This window comes from Microtus pennsylvanicus, chromosome 4 (genome assembly GCF_037038515.1).
Source record: "Microtus pennsylvanicus isolate mMicPen1 chromosome 4, mMicPen1.hap1, whole genome shotgun sequence".
Taxonomy (NCBI): domain Eukaryota; kingdom Metazoa; phylum Chordata; class Mammalia; order Rodentia; family Cricetidae; genus Microtus; species Microtus pennsylvanicus.
The window spans coordinates 24475422-24497677 of NC_134582.1; the positions used below are offsets into that span (position 1 = coordinate 24475422).

The 22256-nt window shown below is 52.4% G+C and overlaps 1 protein-coding gene across 1 annotated transcript; it reads left to right on the plus strand.

Annotated features, from left to right (window-relative positions):
* Positions 1-289: 289 nt before the first annotated feature.
* Cdx1 (caudal type homeobox 1) lies at positions 290-21006 on the plus strand. Its single transcript, XM_075968544.1, has 3 exons — positions 290-868; positions 16371-16516; positions 16985-21006. The coding sequence occupies exons 1-3, from the start codon at positions 424-426 to the stop codon at positions 17198-17200; spliced, it is 807 nt and encodes a 268-aa protein (XP_075824659.1). The 5' UTR covers positions 290-423; the 3' UTR covers positions 17201-21006.
* Positions 21007-22256: the final 1250 nt, after the last annotated feature.

Genomic DNA, 22256 nt, shown 5'->3' on the forward strand with positions numbered 1-22256 from the left:
CCCCCACGCCCCTCAGAGCCAGTTTCTCCACCTGTAACCCAGGGTCGGTGATGGGGAGGTCCCCGCGACCACCGAAGGAGGAGTCGGAACCTGAAGCAAAGCCTGGACCCTCACCCAGGCCGCGCCCTCTGGGTCCCCAGCCCCCAGGCCCATCCACCTCCTGCTTAGGGCGGCAATTTGTCTCCTTTTGAACCCCTTCGCCCGACGGGCTTCCCCCTTTGATTCGCGGCCCCGAGGCTTCCCCCCGCTTTGAAATGCAAAGCCGCCCGGCTGGGGCCGCGGACGGCCCGCGGCTATAAAAGGCCGGGGTGGGGCGGGCGCGGCGGCGGCCGCGGGTCCAGGTGAGCAGTCGCTGGTCGTCGGGGCGGCCGGCCGGCGCGGCGGCTCCAGGGCCCAGCATGCGCGGGGGACCCTGCGGTCACCATGTACGTGGGCTATGTGCTGGACAAGGACTCCCCCGTGTATCCAGGCCCTGCCAGGCCATCCAGCCTCGGTCTGGGCCCTCCGGCCTATGCGCCACCCGGCCCGGCGCCCGCACCCCCGCAGTACCCCGACTTCGCGGGTTACACGCACGTGGAGCCCGCGCCTGCGCCCCCTCCGACCTGGGCCGCGCCCTTCCCTGCGCCCAAGGAAGACTGGGCAGCTGCCTATGGCCCGGGCCCCGCGGCCCCTGCCGCCAGCCCGGCCCCGCTGGCCTTTGGGCCCCCTCCGGACTTTAGCCCGGTGCCAGCGCCTCCCGGGCCTGGTCCTGGCCTCCTGGCGCAGTCCCTCGGCGGCCCGGGCGCACCGTCCTCGCCAGGAGCGCAGAGACGGACGCCCTACGAATGGATGCGGCGCAGCGTGGCGACCGCAGGCGGCGGTGGCAGCGGTAAGGACCCTTCTCCCGCCCTGGACCTTCTGACGGGCTCCTGGCCCTGGCAGGTGCCCAGGCTGCCCTCTCTTTGACCTCTGTCCTGGCCTTGACTGACTTCTCAAAAGAGTGTGGCCCACCACCACCTCTGCCCTGGAGAGTCATTTTGTTTCGCCCTTTCTTATCTAGGGGCTTTGCGAGCTTTGAGCAACACAACTGAATCCTTCTGTATAGATGGGGAGACTGCTACCCCGTGAAGAGAGGACATGGGTGTGTGTAAGTGGCAAGGCCGGAATTAGAAGGCCAGACACCAAATCTCCGCAGCAGCATTGGCAATGGTGATCTTTCTTTCGTAGGTAGCTTCTTCCACTCCTAAACCCCGCGACACGCACACCCAAGCACCTATCGGCTGTGGGAACGTGCACGGGTCACCTCTGCAGGACCAACTGGCTCCCTACCATACAGTGAAGAGATAGAAGCCTATCCTTTGGTTGACAAAGCCCCCATTGGTTGCATTGGTACAGGGGTCCCTACCTAGCCTCCCCAGGACTCTCCCTGAACTCTTGACCCCGGGGGAGGGGCAGTAGGAGCAGTTGGGAAGGTGGCTGCTGTTTGGCTCCTTAGCCTGTGAAACTCCTGCCCCCAGGCAGGCCTCTCTGATCCACCCTCTTCAAAGGCAGGGGACAGGGCTGGACAAAGGTTCAGCTTAATGACGGACAGCCTGACCTTTCTAGGTGCCCCCCTTTGTCATGTAACCGGCTTTGCTTTAGCTCAGTAGTGACTCCTGTTGGCAGGAAGGTATACAGGATACCTCATTGTCCAGATTGTGTTTGGCCTGTCCTGACAAAGGCCACCTGGCCTTGAGGGCGGGAAGCTGGCCTGCCTCCTCTTTGATGTTCAGCCCCTCCTTCCCTTCCCCCAGCTGGGAGCCGGCCCGGAACTTCCTCCACCTCCTCCCCATTCCCTCCATTTTTCCCACACACCCATCCACTCCTCTGGGCAGCTGCGGGGAGGGTTTGATCCGTAGCAGCTCCTTAGCAGTCCAAGGGTCACAGAAGCTCCTGTCTGACTTCAGGGATGTTTGAGGGGCAAGGCTGGACCACTCACTTCTGGGCCCTGAGTAATAGCAGTGGACATCTTGGAAGTCTTCCATGAGATACTGCTATGGGTGCTGTCCCTTCCTATTTGGAAGACGAAGACACTTTGGTACAATGATGGTCAACACTGGTCCAAGGCCCCAGCTGGGGACTGAACACCCTACCTGTGCCCTAATCCTCTGTCCAACCAATTCCCTGGATGGCTCACCTTTTCTTGGTCTCGTTTTATGACCAATTAACAAGGGGCAGGGGAAAGTTACATGCGACTTCTACCCTGCTTCAAGCTGCAAAAAAGAGTCTTGAAAAAGCTGATGGAGAAGATGATGGTTTCTCCTTTGGTAGATAATGTGGGCTCTCTCTCTCTCTCTCTCTTTCTCTCTCTCTCTCTCTCTCTCTCTCTCTCTCTCTCTCTCTCTCTCTCTCTGTGTGTGTGTGTGTGTAGGCCCTCTGAAGTCTTGTCCATGAAAAGCATGGGGAAGAGCTTCTCACTGAGTGACAGGGGAGGATGAATAGAGGCCTTGGCCCCCAGCACCCTGTGGTCCGCTATGGAAGTCTAGGAAGGCAGGCACAATTTCTAATCTCCCACTAGCACTTCCTGTGGGTCGGGTGGCTCTGGAGAAGGATGGGGAGGTTCCCGTCGGGTAGAGCCTTGGAGAAAGGCCCTCATCGTGCAGCAGTGTGAGCAGGAAGGAGTGGGCAAGTAGGGTAGGAAAGGAGTGTAGTCTTCCAACTTGGGTGAGATCTGAGGTCCCACCAACCTCATTTACCATTGGGCATGAACTCCAAGCCCAGTTCTACTCCCAGGCACCCGTCACTTATAGATTGTTCCCTGCATGCAGATAGGGCTGTGACTATCCAGAAGCAAAAGTGTTTTTCTCTTAGTGTTGAGAGTAGAGGGCAGGACTTCGGGCTTGGATCCCAGGAGGCTTGAGGAAGACTTCTGAGGAACCAGACATTTGGCTGAGGATGCAAGAGGCTGGCCTTCTAGTCTGCTCAAGCCATGGGCTTCTTTCTCATGCTCCAGAAGGACTGAGAGAAAGCTGGGGGAGGGGGTCTGAGCTCTTCCCCCGCCCCGGGAAAATCCCTTCCCCTCCCCCTCTTCTGCTCAGTTTTTCCTCTGTGGCACTGAAGGCACAGGTTTCCAGAGGGGACTCTTGTACAGTGCTGTTGTCTAGGACAGCTCAGGGAAGTTCACTGCATGCCTCCCCCCCCCCCCCCCGCAGTGCCCAGTGACACTGGTCACACAGTCTTCAGCTTTCCTCCCTTCTCTCTGAGCTCCTGACATTCTAGAATGTCTGCTTTGAACAAGAGCAGATACACTGACGAGGAAAGTGAGGTCCCGAGGCTATAAGGAATGTTCCAGATGCAGATGAGTCCATTTAAATTTTTTTCTGTGGTTTCCCATCCTGTTTAGGATGAACAGCGCTCTCCTCCAGGAGACTCTATAACTCCCTGTTCTGGACCTCACCCCGAGCCACTCCCCTTGGCCACTAAGCTCCAGGACCCAGCCCACTTTGAACTTCGTGCCCGCCAAGTCTTCTTCAGGTCTTATGTCCAGGTTCTTTTCTCTTCCCTCTGACTCTTTGCCCACCTGGCTCCTTCTCACCTTCAGTCCATAGCTGAATGAGAGGCCCTTTGTGATTCCCAAATTAGACTTCCCGCCTCCACTCCTTTGATGACTTCTACTGGGTGTCTTTTAGAACAGCAACAAATTCCAACTTGTTCTCCTACACGCTGTCTGTTCCCAAAAGCTCCAGGGCCACGCCTGTCTGACCCAAACTGCCTGGGGGCACCAGCTCCATGCCTGGCATCGATATGTGCTCAATGCATTCCATTAGATGGATACACCAGGAAAATGAAGGGGCGGAGACGCCTCTGGAGACCAGAAGAGGAGAAAAGAGCTCAATCTCAACAAGTTTCTAGGGTCCCTTCCTAGGGGTTGGACCTATGACGGTCCAGGCAGCACTTCAGGCTAGTGGTTTGAAGCTTGGCTGTCTTCCCCACACTGGGTCAGAGCTCCTGACTCTAAGCAATAGGAGCCTGACTCTAAGCACAAGGCCAGATTGTGATTTGATTTGGTTTTATTCTAAGAAAGGGTGCCAGACAGAGGAGGTGGGGGGCATCAGTTAGGCTATACTACACGAACAATTGTTAGCTGTCACTTCTGAGGCCAGGGTGCAGATAATTGCAAGGAGTTCTGCATGTCTGTCTGGCCACATGTGTTTAAAATATGAGTCTTGGCCCAACGACGGTAGCACATGCCTTTAATCCCAGCACTCGGGTGGCAGAGACAGGCGGATCGCTGTGAGTTCGAGGCCAGTCTGGTCTACAAGAGCTAGTTCCAGGACAGGTAACAAAACAACACAGAGAATTCCTGTCTTGAAAAACAAAAGACAAAACAAAACAAAAACTTATGAGCCTTTCTGTCAGGAGGTTATAATTGTCCTTTGCCAGAGGCCCTGTTTAATCCCTCGTGGCTGAACACTGATTCACAGGCCTGGAAGATGTCTGCCCAGATGATGGGGTTATTGTAATGGGTTTGCATCCTGTCTAGCCCCTCAGCTCCAGATGTGGAAAATGAGGCACACGAAAGGATGAACACAACCCCCTACCCCCATCCCTTACCCCATAGCCACAGCCACTAACCTGGACTCTCCCTCTGACCTTTCATGACCTCCGCCCATCTTCTAAAGCACTGCCAGACCTCCCTTATTAGGACAGGCACATGACTGCCCCTGGACCCCCATTTCTGGGTGCCCTGATTCTGAGGCATCTAGAGTCCTGTGGAAAACTGATCCCACTCAGTTTTGACACTCTCCTGGAAGTTTGCTTGGAGCCCAGGGACTTATTAGAACGTGCAGCTTGGGAGACTTACCTCTGGGGTTGCGTTGTATGTAGCTAGAGGCTCATTAGCTTGGATCGTTTCTTTTTTTCTTCCTTCCTTTCTTTTGAATTTTATTTATTAGCATGGGGAGTTGCATGCTCACACCCCGTGTGGATTCCAGAAGACAGCTGTGTAGTCAGCCCTCTCCTTACCCCTTCCTGTAGGATCTAGGACTCAAACTCGAGTTGTCAACTTGAGTAGCAGGTGCTTTTTACCTCTGAACCACTCCACCGGCCCCTATCTTGGATAATTTCTGGAAGCCCAGTGTTTGTAAAGCACAGCCCAGCATCGGGCAGGTCACTCACTGGTGCTCACTGCCACTTCTTGGCAGATTGTACAGCAGGCCTAAACCTCACACTTCCTGCCTCTACATCCTGGGCCCTTTTCCTGCCCTGCCCTCTCTAATGCATCTTTACCAGTTCAAATGCTGTGCCTTCTCCAAGGCCACCTCCTCCAGGAAACCTTGATTCTCCCGACTCCAGTGCAGCAGTTGGAGTGACATACAGTTATAGCCTACTCACAGCCTCTTGTTTTAGCCATCTCTGTCACTATCTACCTCTGCTTATGCCTGCCAATTGCCATCTGTAATGCCTTCAAGGACTAGTACTAATCAACCCTCTCCTGCCCAGGCTGGCACATGGTAGGAGTTCATCATGTAGTCACTATGCAAAGAGCTCCTCTTAGGTCAATTCACTTAGATCTTATAACTACCCCAAGAGATGAAAGGGTCTATTATTGGACACGTTTTACAGATAAAATTGAAGAGGCTGAGAGAGGTCATGTGGCCTACCCAAGCTCACACAGCTAGGGTATGGCGGCATATGGTTCTAGCCAGGATCCACAGCCTGCCGAGGGTCTGTCAAGTAAAGCAACAATCTCCAGCTCACGATCTCTCCTCTGCTGCATGCTTCCCAGCCAGTGCCCACCCAGGTGAGGAGAGAGAGGCCAGCCGGGAGGAACTGGGTGAGGTAGGTGGGAAGGAGAGGGAGAGAGAGAAGGAAGACTATGTCTTTAAAGCTGGCTTTCCCTGCAGCAGAAGCCGCACCTGACACCTCGGCTCTCAGATGTAGCTGGGAATGACCTAGTTAGAAAGTGGCAGGAGATTTTTGTGTTGTGGAATGTGTCCCCTTCCCCCAGCAGATCTTGTATTTAGAGCCTCCGGAGTTGTTTTGACATCCAGACAGCTTTATTAGCAGCAGGGACCAGGTTTTATGAAGAAGTCCTCTTCCTGGACAGGCCTCTCAGGACAAACCACCATAACGTCTGGAGTCAGGGTCATTGCTATGTCTTGCTCTTTCCCCTCTGTCTTCCTCAGCATTCTCCTTTGCGTGAGCCGAAAGGAAAAGTCTGAGGTTGCCACTTCGTGCTTGATATCCTCAGCTTTGCCTGGGCTCTGGAAATCAGACACAGACCTCTCAACCAGAGGTTCTGTTAGTCCTCCAGCTGCAGCTTCTGCCTTCCTCCCCTTCATCTTCCTCCCCTTCATCTTCCTCCCTTTATCCATCCTCCCCACAGGCAGGCAATAGTATTCTCTTCTATGCTGAAGATTCTGTTGGCTGGTGGGGGACCATGACTGAACAAAGGTGGTGTACTACTTGATTCCCCACTGATCCTCATCAGAGGGTCTTTCATCGGCAGCTTTTTCTCTCTCTGGAATACTGTTCCTCATTTTGTGACACGGAAGCTTCCTTTTCAACCTGCAGGTCTTGGCCTATATGCTATCCCTCTAAGAGACTTCCCCAAGGCTAAGTAAAGGGGGTCCACCCTCCAACCAACTTAGCCCAGCCCTCATCTCCTTATTCCTGGTCCTTCACACTCCTGTTCATACTTGGTAATCACTTAATTGGTGTGCTTGCTTTCTGCACGCCTGCCACAGGAGCAGGGACCAGAACAGTGCTGAGCACCTAACACAGGGCGAAATGGGCTGGCATCTCCCATGCATTCAGCGTGTGTGCTCAGCCCCTCTTCAAATGCAGCATTACTGACCCTAGAATGGTGGGCTTCTCGAATGGCATTGCGGCGGAGCGAAGATGAGAACACCGTAGCCACAGGCAGGTAGGGCTGCTTTGGAGGCTGAGCCATCAGCTGAAGGGATGGAGTTACACTCTGGACCGAGGGTCCTTGTAGAATAACTTTGGAAGGATGAGAATGGGTGACAGGAGCTGCAGCTAGTGTAGACTCCGTGTAGTTAGGTGAGTTAGGCAACTTGGCTCCTGGTCCCTGGTTGGCAGAGAACCAGCAGTGGTGGGTGTCTCACAGAGCTTCCTGTCATTGTGGAAATGCACAGATCTGAACTCTCCAGCTCCAGCCAACAGTGCAGACAGCAGTGAGCACTTGGAATCTGGTTACTGCAACAAAGAAACCAAAAATAAAAGGCTCTAGTGGTTTGCCTGGGGACACATCACTAGCCCATGGCCAGTAGGTGCCGACTTTCAGGGAGTCTAGCTCTAAACTTCTAAATTATTCAATTATGTGTATGAATGTTTTGCCTGTGTTTATGTCTATACCCATGTTTGTGTCTACTGTGCCTGTGGAGATCAGGAGAGGGCATCACATTCTCTGGAACTAGAATTACAAATGGTTGTGAGTCACCATGTGGGTGCTGGGAATTGAACCCAGCCCTCTGGAAGAGTAGCCAATGCTCTGAGCCATCTCTTTAGCCCAAGACTCTAAAGTTCCTTTTTGCTGCCACCCAAAACAGGCCTGGTTGTGGGCTTTGAGGAAGATAATGGTGGTCAACAACACACAGGTGGCTCCAGAGCAACAGGGCGTAGCTGTGATTGATGACTCTGACTAGGAAGAGGGGTGGTTCAGGGGAGCCTTCACCTAGGTTACTGATTTCCTCATGAGACTTCCTCAGACTTGGCTGTGTTCAACCCGACCCTGCCAACCTCATCCTTCCTCCAGGCCTTGAGTGACGAGCCTTAATATTTTAGTCTATAGTTGCCCCTGAACCTCAAGGATGAATAGTGGGCTCAGCAGGAGGCCCCATGACTCCAGAATGGCCTCCATCATCCTGAGGATGGGCGGGGCTACTGCTTCTGCTCAGAGACCCTGCCACAGGTGACACAGATGGGGAAACAGGCCCAAATTGAGACAGCATGGCAACTGATGACCTAATCAGCTTTCCAAACTCCAGGGTATTCTTTGACATGTGACTTCCCATCAGGCAACATTCCTCCTGCTCCCAAGGGAGCTCTCCAGCATCCGCTTCTGCAAATAGCTCAGTTCTGCTTTTTGGTTCCGTAAAAAGTCCTTTGCCCTTACAAACTGTTTTCACGTCTATTTTGTGTACTAGGCAGGGAGGGGACCCAGGAAATCTCTGGTTGTTCCACTAACGATCTAGACTGAGCCACCTCCCAGCTCTCTGCCTTGATGCTAGACTTAGACCCTTAAGAGTGCATACCGCAGGGATGCTCACACCCTGTCACTCCTTAGCATCCCTCTTATGTTACTCTGCTCCTATGTGAGTTATTTGTATGCTCAGCATACTTGGAATTCTCTCTTCTCACACATCTAGACAAAAGATGCTCACCCTGTTTTACCTCTTTTTACAGGACATAACACTGTCCAGCTCTTTCTCGCTAGATGGGGATGTGGAGGCACAGAGTGAAGAAGGGGGTCCTACCAAGACTCAGGGGCAGTGCTGGCATAAATTGCCTATGCCAAAACCTGTTCTTTGGTGCCTGAGAAAGGTGTTGGCCAATGGTGCCCAGATACCAGTGTTGGCAGGGAATCTGGTCTTCCAAATACCTTTGAACCCATTCTTTCTTTGCTTCTTTTTATTCCTTGCCTCTACAACTTCCTCATCACATGACCTGATGACCTTTCTGGGCCTGTTCTGTCATCTCCATTTTGAAGTAGGATCCAATGTCTTCCTCTCCCACCTTCCCTGTATCCCCCAGCAGGCACCATTGACATAGATGGGCAGGCCATTGCCCCCTGCTCTACTAGGCTGGAGGGTGTGTGGGTGTGCTTTCCCTATGCATGTGCCGGGGAGTGGGTGAGCAGTGAGTCCCTGTTAGTGAGTTGTCCAGAACTTGAGCATAGAAAACCTGTAGTCTGGGCTTGTAGTTGAGTGGAAGAGTACATACCTAACATACCTAGCCTACATGAATTTCTGTGTTCCACACCTTGGTGCTGACACCCATCCTTCATTAGGAGAGATGGAGACCCACAGATGAGGGGCTTGTTTAAGAACACTCCAGCTAGCCGGGCGGTGGTGGCACACACCTTTAATCCCAGCACTCGGGAGGCAGAGGCAGGCAGACCTCTGTGAGTTCGAGACCAGCCTGGTCTACAAGAGCTAGTTCCAGGACAGGCTCCAAAGCTGCAGAGAAACCCTGTCTCTAAAAACCAAAACAAACAAACAAACAAAAAAACCCCAAAAACCACTCCAGCTGGATCTCGTTAAAGGTGAGAGGGATGTGGTATAGCTCAGAGGCAGAGCTGGTTTGGTCCTCAGTATTGCTGTCAGCCCCCCCCCCCAAAAAAATGGTAGGGAGGTGGAGACCTAGACCTGAGTAGAGCCCAGCAATAGCTATTTTAAACAAACTCCCGTACACACGTGTGTTTGCCTCTCTCTCTGTGTGTGTGTGTGTGTGTGTGTGTACATGCTGGGTGTGGGTGACATCTTAATGTACAGCCAGCCGAGGTGTCCCCACCCCCCAGTGAGAGCTCACAGAGGGCCTGGGACCGGATTTGAGGTCCATGTCTTGAAAGTCAACCTTAGGAGCCACAAACACAGAAGCAAATCTGACCTAGGGACCACGTGATTCTTCTGAGAGTCACTCTGTCTTGGAGCAGAGTCAAGGCTCCTCTTGTCTGTCCTGGGCTGGATGAGGGCCCGATACAGGCCACCACAACCCTATCCCTGTCTTCCAGCTGGGCAGGCCTGGTGTCTAGACTCTGAAACTGGGAAATCAGCCTTAGAGTTCTTTCAGCAATAATAACAAACACAGTCTAAGAATCAACAAACATTAGAGCCTCCAGCTTCCAAGTTGGAAGGGACCTGACAGATACAGCATACCGCTAGACACCACCCCATTTCCTGACATTTCTACAGGGGGGCTACCCCATCAGTATCGGGAAAGAGTGGTCTCCCTCCCTCCCTCCGTGTACCTGCTACAATGTCAGGTATTACACAAAGAGACCTCCTCATCACACGTGAAACCCTGTATGTCTCAAACCTGGAAAGGATTGCGAAAAACCATGCCCTATGTGGTGGGTTCTAGTGTTTCTTTTTGTTTTGTTTTTGTCTGTTTTGAGACAGGGTTTGTCTGTGTAGCCCTGGCTGGCCTAGAACACACTCCGTAGACCATGCTGACCTCTGCCTGCCAATTGCTAAGCTTAAAGGCAGGCATCACCATGCCTGGCTCTAGTGTGTAAATGGAGCCTGTGCCTTTGTTTCCCTGGTTGCCCAGACAAATTTCTAAGTACAAATATCTTTGTGTAGTTTTGGAGTCTGTCCTGGAATTGGCTGTATAGACCATGCTGGCCTCGAACTCACAGAGATTCTCCTACCTCTGCCTCCCAAGTACTGGAATTAAAGGCGTGTGCCACCACCACTCCCTGGCTAGACCTGGCTTTGAAAACAGGTGCAATTACATTTGTTTATTTGGGACCTATGGGTCCCAGGGATGGAATTCAGGCCATCAAGCTTGGCAGTAAACACCTTACCTGAACCATCTCCCCAGACCTGGACAGTCTTGAGCCCCATTGTTTGGTATATAAGCCTCACTGAGCCCATTTCTTTTATGTAAAAATGGATACATAGCCAGGCATGGTGGTGCACGCCTTTAAGCCCAGCACTCAGGAGGCACAGGCAGGCAGATCTCTGAGTTTGAGGCCAGCCTGCTCTACAAAGCAAGTTCCAAGACAGCCAGGACTGCACAAAGAAACATTGTTTCAGAAAACAAACAAACAAACTACATTACACCATCTCACGGGTTGTTGAGGCACAAATATAAAGTGTTTGGCCCATGGCCATGGTGGCTGTTCTTAATGGTTATCTCCATATTATAGATACTGGGCTTAGAGAGGTAAGGAGATGGTCCTTAGCCACCCTGGCATGTAGGTGACCTGCACATCTCTAGAGGTCCTGCTTGTTCAAACAACCACATACTACGGACACCTGGAGAGCTAGCCAAGTACCAAACCCCAGGAACCAGTGTCAGCCCCACCTGCTCCAAATTTGGGGACCAGGATTTTCTGGACAGCTCACCAGGAATGCTGAGGTTAAGGGCCAGTCACTGGGAACCATCTGCCTGAGGCTTCCCGGGACCTTAAACTGCGCATGCTTTAGAGATGGGGAAGTCCATTCATGCCTCTCATGGCAGCCTGTTCTACGGGAATGCGCCATTCTGCGAATGACAGAGCCAGAGCAGAGGGTGAACTTTCACCGCTTAGGTGAGTGAACCAAGGCTCTTCCACTATGCTCAGCCCTGAAAACCTGCACCCTCTCCCCTTTCCCATTCTCGCTGGCATTTTGCCCAGAAATTACTCGTTCAGAGTCTGGGCGTGTCTGGCCCCTCATCAGACACCTGTTGCCGGAACCTGGACTTCCCCTTAGGCCCAGTGTCCCAGGGGCCTGTAAATCATTCACCTTGCCACCCCCTTGCTCTGTTCCTCTCATGCACCACCTTGCCCTTCCTCTTTGGGTTTCAGGGGGCACAGGTGCTCACAAAAAAGTTACCGGTTTGAGTTCTGTCCAGAGCTGCAGCTGGAACCCAGGACTCCTGACTGTCACTGAAAATACAGTTTCCCAGGATGGGGGAGGGGCTATCAAGGAACTTTTGGCACTGGATGGCTACAGGGGAAAGGAGAGTCATTTTTCTTTGGCGTGGCCACTGGTAGGTGTCCCATGCTCCAGCAGATGGCCTCACCCTCATGCGCATACAAACAGCACTAAGTGGATTCTGGGTTAGAGGGGAAGGAAGATGAAGAGGAGGGCGGGAGGGGGTAGCAGATGAAGTTGGGAAGGAGAAGGTGGCTCCTAGGGGAGCTGGAGGAGGCCATAGTGGTGGTTATGATCAAAATCCATTATATATATGTATGAAATTCTCGAAGAATAAAGCCGGGCGGTGGTGGCGCACGCCTTTAATCCCTGCACTCGGAGGTAGGGGAAGAGGTGGATCTCTGCAAGTTCAAGGCCAGCCTGGTCTACCAGAGCTAGTTCTAGGACAGGCTCCAAAGCCACAGAGAAACAAAAAATAAATAAAAAATAAAAAATAGAGTTGAGGGGCTGGGAGTGTAGCTCCCTGTAGTGCTTGCTGTCTTAGCGTGCACAAGACCCTGGGTTCCTTCTCAGTGCATATAAACCAGGGGCTGTGCTACACCTGTAATCCAGGTACTTGGAGATGGGGACAGGAGGACCAGGCGTCTAAAGTTATCCTCAGCTGCACAGTGGCCCAAGGCTAGCTCGAGACCCTATCTTTAAAGTAAATACATAAAATAAAAATAAAACCAGGTCTGGTGAAGGAGGCCTGTATCCCCACTCACAAGAGGCCGAGGTAAGGAAGTTTATAACTTCAAAAATTGCCTGGGCTACAAAGTGAATTCAGGGTTCACCTAGGAAACTCTATCTCAAAGTTTAAAAAGCACAAAAAGATCTGGGGGGGAATATATATTCATGGTCAAATGCTTGTCTACTACAGATGAAGCCCTGAAGTCAACCTCCACTGACATGCACACACACACACACACACACACACACACACACACACACACACACACAGAGATAATGCAATGGATCCGAACATAGTGAAACTGGAAGCCTCTAAAATCACTCTCGTTCCTATGTCTCTCCACCTCCAGCTGCCTTCCTGGATGAGGTAGCTTCTGTTGTTGGCTTCTTGTACATATTTTTAGGGAAAAAATAACATAAAACTATAAAATGATATGCTACTTAAAGTTCACAAATGTCTAATTCTTATGTATTTTTGCGTGTGCCTATGTGTGTGTGTGTTCATAAACATGTGTTCACCTGTACCTTTGGGTATCTCTCTCTAGTGCCCTCCACCTTAGTTTTTGAGGCAGGGTTTCTCACTGAAGCCAGAGCTGACCGTTTCAGCTAGACTGACTGGCCAGGGAGCCCCAGGGCTTCACCTGTCTCCACCCTACACCCCCAGAAGTGGGATTACAGGCGAGGGAGCCCCCATAACTGGCTTTCCATGGGTTCTGGGGATCTGAACTCGGGTCCCATACCTGTGTAGCCATCACGTTCCCTACTGAGCCATCTCCCCAGGCTGGTAGCAGGCTGTTCTTCTAGTAGCCCATGTCTTGCGCCCTCATACATGTCTAGTTGCTCAGTGCTCCTCTCCATGGGGGCTCACCAGCTCCCTGATCTTAGGTATGGGCATTGTGTTTAGTCTTGTGCTATTAGCAACAATCACTGCTGTGGGCAGTTCTCTGCGAGGTTGTTTCCTGGGAGTCAAGCTTATGGCCAAGGTTTTGTGTGTGGAAAATCAGGATACATGATGCTTAGTTGGCTCCTAGGAGGGTGCTCCAGCTAGTGCTCACCCTGGACAGTAGATAGAAGTCCCTGGTTTCTGGACCATACAAGGGATTGAACATTTTGCTCATTGCTGAATGTTTTCTTAGCAATCAACCTGTGCACTTTAAGCAGCTGGGCTAGATAGAAGTTGGCCAGTAGGTTCCTAATTCTATCAACTCCCCTCCAGGGCTATGGACTAGGGCTCCACTGACCCCGGTGGGGACAGAGGTGCTGCAGTACAGCCAACACCCTAATCTGGAGATCTTGGTTCCTGTTATTACCAGGCTGATGGCCTCAGAGAGAGTAGCTTTCTGTGCCCTGGCTCCCAGCTATAAATGACTGTTGTGGGTCCCTGCTGTTCAGCATAAGGGGACAGAGGCAGGGAGCTGAGAGAGACAGAGAGGGTGAGCAAGCTAGGTACTAAAAGAACAGCTGCCTTCATGACTGGGCTCTTGCAATCAAAGCCCCCTCTGCTGCTCAGCTTATCCGTTTGGCCACCACTAGGAGTCTTCCTGGCATTTGAAATTCCCAGCCCGAGGTCATCAATCCCAGCCGGCCCAGACTTTCTGGTCTACTTTTGCCATGATCTGACCTTTTATTCCAGGGAATGGACATAGAGGCGTGGTATGCTCTGTAGCTTCTATTGCCTACACAGGATATTGGGCAGCTTGGTGGTACCTAATAATGGTGAGATGGGGAGCTATGCGTTGGAGGCAACTCTAGGCTAGAGGGCATGGCATTAGTACATGTGTGCCCACTTGTCCTCTTGTGACCCTGACTCTGCAGAGAGGTTGGACTAGATCTAGCAGGAGTAGCCAACAGTTTGACATTATTCTATTCAGTAGTAATCTAAGGATGTGTAGGGCAGCGCCCATCGCTGTCGTGGGACACTTGGGCCCCACAGCTGCAATTGGACACTCCTGGAAGAGCTCACCGGCCTCTTATTTAGACCTCCAGCAGCCGCACGACTTCCTTAAACCATGGTCTCTTCATCTGAAGCTGGCAGGGGACCAAAATCCCAGGACTCCTGACTCTAGCTAGCGACCCCAGTAGTGGGCTGTGGGTTCAGAGCCCAGCTAGGCTGTGGTGGTAGCAGCCTCAGGCAGAGCTGTTTCTGAGCCAAGAGTGACTTTTCTAGGTCAAGGAGGAGCCTCATCGGGAGCCTTGGCCTTAGCAGCCTCTCCCTCAGCCCCTCCTCTCACCATGCCTGGCACAGGACTGAAGGCCATCCTGGGCTATGTCTCTGCTGTCAGGTGGTACTGTGAGCTTGGTGCATGTGGAAGTGGCCAGTATGGCTCTGCCATTCTGGCAGATAACCCAGGGAGAAGCCGCCTAGGAACAGCTGTTGTCTCCCATTCCCCCACAGAACCACTTGGCTGGAGAAGAGCCTGAGTCTGTCCTGCCAAGTCCGTGTGGGATGGATGGGTGGAGGTGGGCCAGATGTAGGTCTTTAGTGCAGGAGCATGGGGGGACAGGCATAGCCAAGGCACAGAGTGGGGAGGCAAAGGCCAGGCTTTTTGTGGGTGCGTGGGTGGCAGGGAGATCCAGGGTTATCCCAGGACCGGTCGTGCCCTGGTGTGTGCATGCCTGCTGTCGCCGTGCACCTTCTAGTTCAGCCATGGGTTCAGGTTCTTACAGAGAAAGCTGGTGTTCATCCAGGCCCCGTACAGTAATATTCTCCACAGACAACCCTCCACACTCAGCTCCAAAGGCAACCCTGATATTAATAACCTCAGACAACCCTTAAGTCCAGCTCCTGGCCCAGACTGCACTATCTGGAAACCAAGCCACCACCCTCTTTTCCTGAGACATGTCAGTCCTTCCTGCACCTCCTTCTTATTCCTGCCCCTAATCTACTCTTCACACAGCAGCCAGAAAAACATGAAAGCCTGCAGCAGACGACATGTCCTTTCTGCTTAGAACTTTGCAGTGACTCCCATTCCAGGCAGAGGAAAACCTAAGCCCTTCCCCTTGACCTCTGCCCCATGCCCTCTGCTCCTCACACCCTGTCCCACCAGCTTCCTCACTCATGCTCAGACATGTCCCCACCTCAAGGCCTCTGCATTCTCTGTTCGCTCCACCAGATTCTGTTTCTCTAGGTAGCCTGCATGCTCTTTCTCTCGGTTCAGCTTCAAGAGCCATGGTGTTGAATGTTTGACTTTTTCCTTTTTCTTTTTGAAACAGGGGTCCCACTATGTTACCCAGTCTGGTCTTGAATCACTGGATTCAAGTGACCCAACCGAGTAGCTGGGACTATAGGTGGCCCTGCCACCTTCCTCAGCCAGCTCCACTCTGTCTGAAATTCCCACAGCTTCCCATCGCCAAATTCTTAGGCGCCCTGTCTTCTTTCTTTCCTTCAAAATAATTGCCAGTGAACAATGCCAATGTTTTCCATTTTTATTTTCTTTTTGTCTGCCTCCTTCCCCTAGCATTCAAGTAGGGACTTCTCATTTTTTTTCCCTGCCCACCGCAGAGTGTGACTTGAGGCAGGGACTTGGTTTGTCTAGTGGAAGGAGCTGAGTCATTGCTCTGTGCTTGGACATGGGAGGGAGTGTGGACGGCTCGGGTAGATCAGCCCCTGGCCCCTGGTGCAACCTAGAGCCAGTCCTGGTGTCCTGAATGTCCTGGGTACCCAGCAGACCCTGGGGTCCACCAACAGCCCCCGGCCTTTCAGTCTTTGGGTTAGCACTCAGTAGATCTGGGGAGCCCCCCAAGCTAGGGTACTTCTGAGTCCTGTGAATCCTCCACCATTGTGACTTCCCTGCACAGGGTGGGCAGGGGGAGCGTCTGGCAACTCCCTTAGCCCCAGTCTACCCTCACCAGTCAGGTGTCCCCTTCATAACACTGGTGTTCAGACGCACACCCTGGGGACCCTTGAGTCAAAACCATCCGGGGAGTTCGTTCCCACAGCACTGAGCCCTTCTGAGTGAACAGATCTGACACAGCTAGCAGTGTCTTAGCTGCCAGCTGCCTGCCTGGGGCCTCCTGGCCTTTTGGGGTGCTCCATTGCACTCACCCTCCCTCACTGCCCCTTCTGCTCCTCAGGTAAGACTCGGACCAAGGACAAATACCGAGTGGTCTACACAGACCACCAGCGCCTGGAGCTGGAAAAGGAGTTCCACTACAGCCGGTATATCACCATCCGACGCAAGTCCGAGTTGGCTGCTAACTTGGGGCTCACAGAGCGGCAGGTATGTAGGTCCTCCGCCTCAGTTCAAGCAACAGGGCCCAGAGTCGGGCTTTCAGGATGTCATGAAGATACAGGGCTCACAAAAAGAGAACAGAGAGGTTGTCTCCCCGACTACTGGCACAGTACTACACAATGCACGCTGCCATACTGTTACCTAAGCTCAGTATTGCTGTGCATGTGTGCACATACATACACACACATATACACACACAGGCTACAGTGGGCATTAGTGCCATACAGTGCTCTTCAGACCTAGACAAAGGGTGGTCACAGGACACAGGGACTCTGGAGTAATCGGGCCTTGGAAGGGGAAGAAGGAGGTTACAAAGAACGGTATCTAGGGCACAGGAGAATGTGTATCAGTGCCTGAGGTCTGGTAGCTACAGCAGGAAGTGGACCATGAAGACCACCTACCCTGACCCAGCTCCCTCTAACCCCTGCTCCATAAAAAGTCTGTGCAATCCCACAGGTAAAAATCTGGTTCCAGAACCGTCGAGCCAAGGAGCGCAAAGTGAACAAGAAGAAACAGCAACAGCAGCAGCCGCTACCTCCCTCGCAGCTGCCCCTGCCGCTGGATGACAACCCCACACCATCAGGGCCACCCCTGGGTAGTCTATGCCCCACCAATGCTGGCCTTCTGGGTACCCCCTCCCCAGTGCCTGTCAAGGAGGAATTTCTACCCTAGACCTTTCCAGCCTGGGGCCCAGGGATCTAGGGACTCTAATGCTGGGCACCTGACTTTGCTGGAGCCAAAGAAGCCTGTTTTGAGTTCCAGCCCTGTTGCTGACCCTTGAGGTCACTGTGGACAAATTTCCTACCTAGGACAAGTCACTTGCCAACTCCCTGCCTCCCTTGGCTGGGCTATGTGATGAGCCTTTTGGACAAGGACCTCTTCCAGCTCCTGTGTCCTAGGCCATGGGGTAATGGGGGGGCACACTGAGAGGTCTCAGTCACCTGGAGCTATCTCAAGATCCAGAGGGCTCAACAAGCTGTCCAGACAAGACTGAGGCTCCACCTCCTCCTCCTCCTGGGAGGCTGCTGCGTGGAGCAGACTGGCCCTGGAGAGGAGTCAGTGTTGAGAGAAGAGGCACACAAGGGTCTAGACTCACATGTGAAGTGTAAGGTTGATGCCAGTCCCACCTGTCTCCACCTGAAACCTCACCTCCACCTGCCCCCCCATCCCATGCTCTATCCCTCCCCAGCCTGGAGGTGCTCTCAAAGCTACCAGGACTGGGCCCGAGGTAAAGGCTGGGCAATTGGTCCCTGCTCTTGAGACAGAGCTTGTCCCCTCCCTAGCACCCCAGGAAGGTCTATGGATGAAAGGGAAGCCTCTCAGGGTAGACTTAGACAGAGTCTACCGCCTGCCCATGCCCACCTCCCCATAGACTGACTGTCCATCACACCCAGGGAGGCCCCAGGCCATGGGGAACTCATAACTGGACAGGGGTTAGGGAGAATGGAATCTCTTGAATGCAGGTTCAGAAATAAGTTTTTCCCCCTTAAACAATTTATAAAAATCATACATAGGATTAAAGGAATTTTATAAAAAGTTTTATCACCATCATCCTTTCCTCATGACTGTGTCTCCTTCCCATTCTGTAGTTCCCCCAACAACCTTTAAAACACGATCAGTCGCTGGGCGGTGGTGGTGCATGCCTTTAATCCCAGCGCTCAGGAGGCAGAGGCAGGTGAATCTCTGTGAGTTCAAGGCCAGCCTGGTCTACAAGAGCTAGTTCCAGGACAAGCTCCAACGCTACAGAGAAACCGTGTCTCAAAAAAAAACAAAACAAAAAACCATGACCCATCAAACAGGGCCCTGCCAAGGCAGGTCTGAGGCTGAAGGAACGCCAGTCTTAGGTGAGCGCTTCAGAATCCTTCTGATCCTGGCGCTTTCAGTTTAGCTTTTCTTGTAACACTGTTGAAAAACATTGTGAAAAAATTCACGCTGCACTCTGCGCACCAGGCCTTGCGGGAAGCACATAGTCCTTTCCCCAAGAGGTACCTGGCCCAGTGGGAAGAGTGCCACAAGCATAGTGGTGCTAATATAAAAAGATAAGGGCCAGTCAGAACTTTGCTCTGGACACAGCAGGAACCAGTGCGGTGTGTGGGGATGGAATGCAGATGGGCTCCCTGTGCATCCAGAGGCCTAGGAGGCTTCCTGGGGAAGGCAGTGCTGAGCTAAGACCCTGTGTGATGGTCAAGTCCAGAAGGGAAGGAGGAACAGCGCAATGGGAACGTAGAGTGTTCCATAAGCTTCTGGGAGGGGACTTCTCACCTTCTTCCCAGAGAGGTGGGCAGAAGTCACTTACCTAGGACCTTCTCTGCCCAGAGGGTTCTGGTGCCAGCTGCTTGCCCCTCTGTTTACTGTTCTGGGAGGTGGCTAGGTCATAAAAAGTGTGCTCAGCCTGCCTGCCTTCGCCCTTTGCTCCTGGGCCTGGGATAAGAGTGCACAGGTGTTCCAGTCCCAACACACCAGCCTCTTCTCTCTCCTGCCATCCTCTGGGGGAGACAACAGAGCCTCCTGTAGCAGTTTGACATCTGAGCCGCAGAAATCAGGTGGCACCAGAAGAATGGAGTGGGGAGAGGCTGGTAGCGGCTGAGTTTAGCTTTCTGATCCACATGACCATAGGGTAACTACTTCCCCTCTCTGGGCCCCCATTTCCTGCTCCGGTCCAGTTGTTTTGGATGTAAACGGAATTTTGCAGCAAATGCTTTTACCTGTTGAGCCCTTTTACTGCCCAGGCTGACCTCAAACTCACCATATAGTCTAGCGTGGCCTTGAACAAAAATTGATCCTCCTACCTCGGCCTCCAGAATGCTGGGATTACAATGTTCCTCATGCTTCAAACCCAGGAAACTGATAATAGCACCTGTGACCACCCTCTACTCCCTCCCACACACACATACAAGGGAGTTCTGGAAGCTTCGTGGCTGAAGGCCCATGACCTCATGACTGACTGGATCATCAGGTTTTGGAGTTAAGTGTGACAGTTGAGTGTAACACACTGGGTTCCAGTGTGACAGCCTCTAGGTTATGAGACTTGGAAGCTAAGATGTGCTTAGCCTCTCTGGGTCTCCTCATCTGACAGAGGGAGCTAAAGCAGCTATTCCTGGGACTGAAGTGTACAGGCTCGGCATATGCTTTGCACCCCACTTGAGATGCTTGCATGTCTGACTGCAGTCCCAGCCACTATAGCCCTGAGGTCACTTGGTGTCATGAGGAGATGAGGTCCTGGCTCTAGAAGACCCTGCCCAGCAGACAGTGGTTACTCACATGGGAGCTTGGAAGGTTAGATGTTGATTACCTGCCCCTTGGTATTTGAACTCGATGAGGAAGGGACGTGGCCTGTATATGTTTATAAGCATGCTATGGTCTTCCTGTCACCTAAAAGCACTCCATTGGAGGGCTGGGTATATAGCTTAGGTGGTAGAGGTGCATGAAGCCCTGGGTTCAACCTCCAGGACTGTGGGTCTGGTGGCACATGCCTGTAATCCCAGCACCTGAATGGTGGAGGCAGGAAGATAAAGAATTCAAGGTCATCCTTGGCTACGTAGTAAGTTTAAGATCAGCCTGGAGAACCTGACACCCTGTCCAGACGAAATATAAGTTCCAGGAGAGGTTGAGGGGTGTAGCAGTGACTAAGGAAAGAAACCTCCTCAGGTTGCATCAGACCCTGCAACCACCCCAGAGATGGAGGTGTCCCAGCTATCCTCTGGGGACAGCAGGTGCTATTTTGTACAGGGGAGCTATACATGCCTTTCTGCTAAGTGACAGGCCTGAGCTGCTGCTGGGGATATAGAATCCAATAGTAGAGCTGGCTTAGGCTGGTCCTCTAAGGCACTAGCAAATGAGACAGTTTTGAGCTGCCATATGGATATTGGGAATTGAACCCGGGTCCTCTGGAAGAGCAGCCAGTGCTCTTAACCGCTAAACCATCTCTCTAGCCCGAGCTCTAGCAAATGAAAACAGAGCACAGGAGCACTGTTTTGTATATAGTTTCCTTGGATCCATAGAACCCTAGCTCCACACTGAGAACCCTAGTCCTGTAGAAGCACTAAGTCACTATCAATTGCCACAAGTATGGCAGGGGCTATGAGGCCCCAGGAATGTTCTAGAGACTCCAGGTTGGAAGCTTTGGAAGAGGCGGGCTCCAACACCTGAGGGGTTATGCGTGCATGGCAGCAGAAACTTGGAAGAGGTCTTCTATCTGAGAAAAACTGCCTGGCCTGCGATGGGGAAACAGACGGGCAGCCCACCAGAGCGACCCTAGAGGGCAATCCCGGCCAGCTGGTCAGCCGGGCTGTTCTAGAAGGGCATCCTCCTCTCTGCACCAGATGGACTGGCAGTCTGGAGCCTCGGTTTTCACAGTCCCCACTCCTCGTGTAGCAAAACACATGCTCTACGGTGACAAAATCCGAACGTTTAAGCAAATTAAAAATGTTTATTTATATGCACTTAAAAATATCTCCCTATATAATAAAGGAAGTACATTTCCATCTAACACTTTCCTTAAATCAGCACGCATCACCATTTCACTTCTGGCTTGTGGTGAGACCAGGAGATGTGCCTGGAGAAGGAAAGGGAGGGGCAGGGATAAGAGGGCAGGGGAAGAGCATTTAAGGGGTGTTAGCATCCTAGTCCCTCAGGATGGGTGACAGGGAATAGTCAAGTATGTCTGGTCACTGAACCCTTGCTTATTGCACAATTGCAAAGTTGGAACTTCAGGGGGTAGAATGACTGATGCGGGCAGCATCTGCCAGAAAACCTTAGTATTTTGCTTTTTTTCCCCACCCAAGGCTGGTGACAGGGAGATGGTGGCAGAGAGGTGATCAGGAAGTGTTGCCTGCGTGGGCTCACATTTGGTATTCCAGGTGTGGCTCTGCCCCACCCTAAGTGATTTTTGCCAGTACTGTCCTCTATGAGTTTCAGTTTCCCCACCTGGAAAGTATGGGCCCTGCACCCCATGCCCTCAGTGACTATCGCCAAAGCTCAGTGGTCATCATACTTGCTCAAGGAAGGCTAAGTTTCAGTCTGGCCTCCGACTTCCAACCACATGCTGCTATGCAGGGGCCAGAAAGAGGCCAGTATTCTGGGATCCAAAGTCAATGGCCTCACCCCAGCCCTGTCCCGAAGTCCTCTGGACCTTCCAAAGGCCTGACAGTTTCCAGTGGCAAAGGGAGAATAGTAGGAGGGGGAACCTGCAAGAGCCTCCTTCCTGAGCCCCAGGCCTCTGGTCCTCCCCAGACAGGGCCATAATCACTCCAGGCTTATTCCAAAGCCCAGAGATTCTCTGAGGTCTTGGGCATATGACATCATTCCTTTGAGCAAGTTTCCTCATGTATAAAATTTGTTCTACACATACCTGCTTTCTGGGGCTGTTGGGAAGAATTAATAATTGAATACTAGACATGAGCGCCCATCATAATACAGCAGGGCTCAGGAAATGCCCTCTGCCCATCTTGGCCTCCTGAGGTTCCTAGGGGCAGAAGCAGCTAGAGGAAGCTCCTTCCTCCTAAGTCAGGGAAGCCTTGACTGGTTAGACTCTGGTAGGAATAGCTCAGATGTTGGGAATCCGAGGTGGGCCCTCTGCCCAGCTCAGGAACTCTGGAGCTTTCTCCTCTTCTCAAACCCCAGAGGTCAGAGCAGACCTATCCTGCCATCTCCTGAAGTCCTCTCCCTGCTGGAGCTGGCAAACATGTTAATGGCAAATGTCTGAAGGGGGCACCTTTAGCGGCCAGGG

What these genes read in the sequence shown, in the direction of transcription:
- Cdx1 (XM_075968544.1), top strand. Translation starts at nt 424, where the DNA reads ATGTACGTGGGCTATGTGCTGGACAAGGACTCCCCCGTGTATCCAGGC. An exon ending in CGCAGGCGGCGGTGGCAGCG is followed by an intron (nt 869 to 16,370) that starts GTAAGGACCCTT and finishes TCTGCTCCTCAG; the next exon opens with GTAAGACTCGGACCAAGGAC. An exon ending in TGGGGCTCACAGAGCGGCAG is followed by an intron (nt 16,517 to 16,984) that starts GTATGTAGGTCC and finishes GCAATCCCACAG; the next exon opens with GTAAAAATCTGGTTCCAGAA.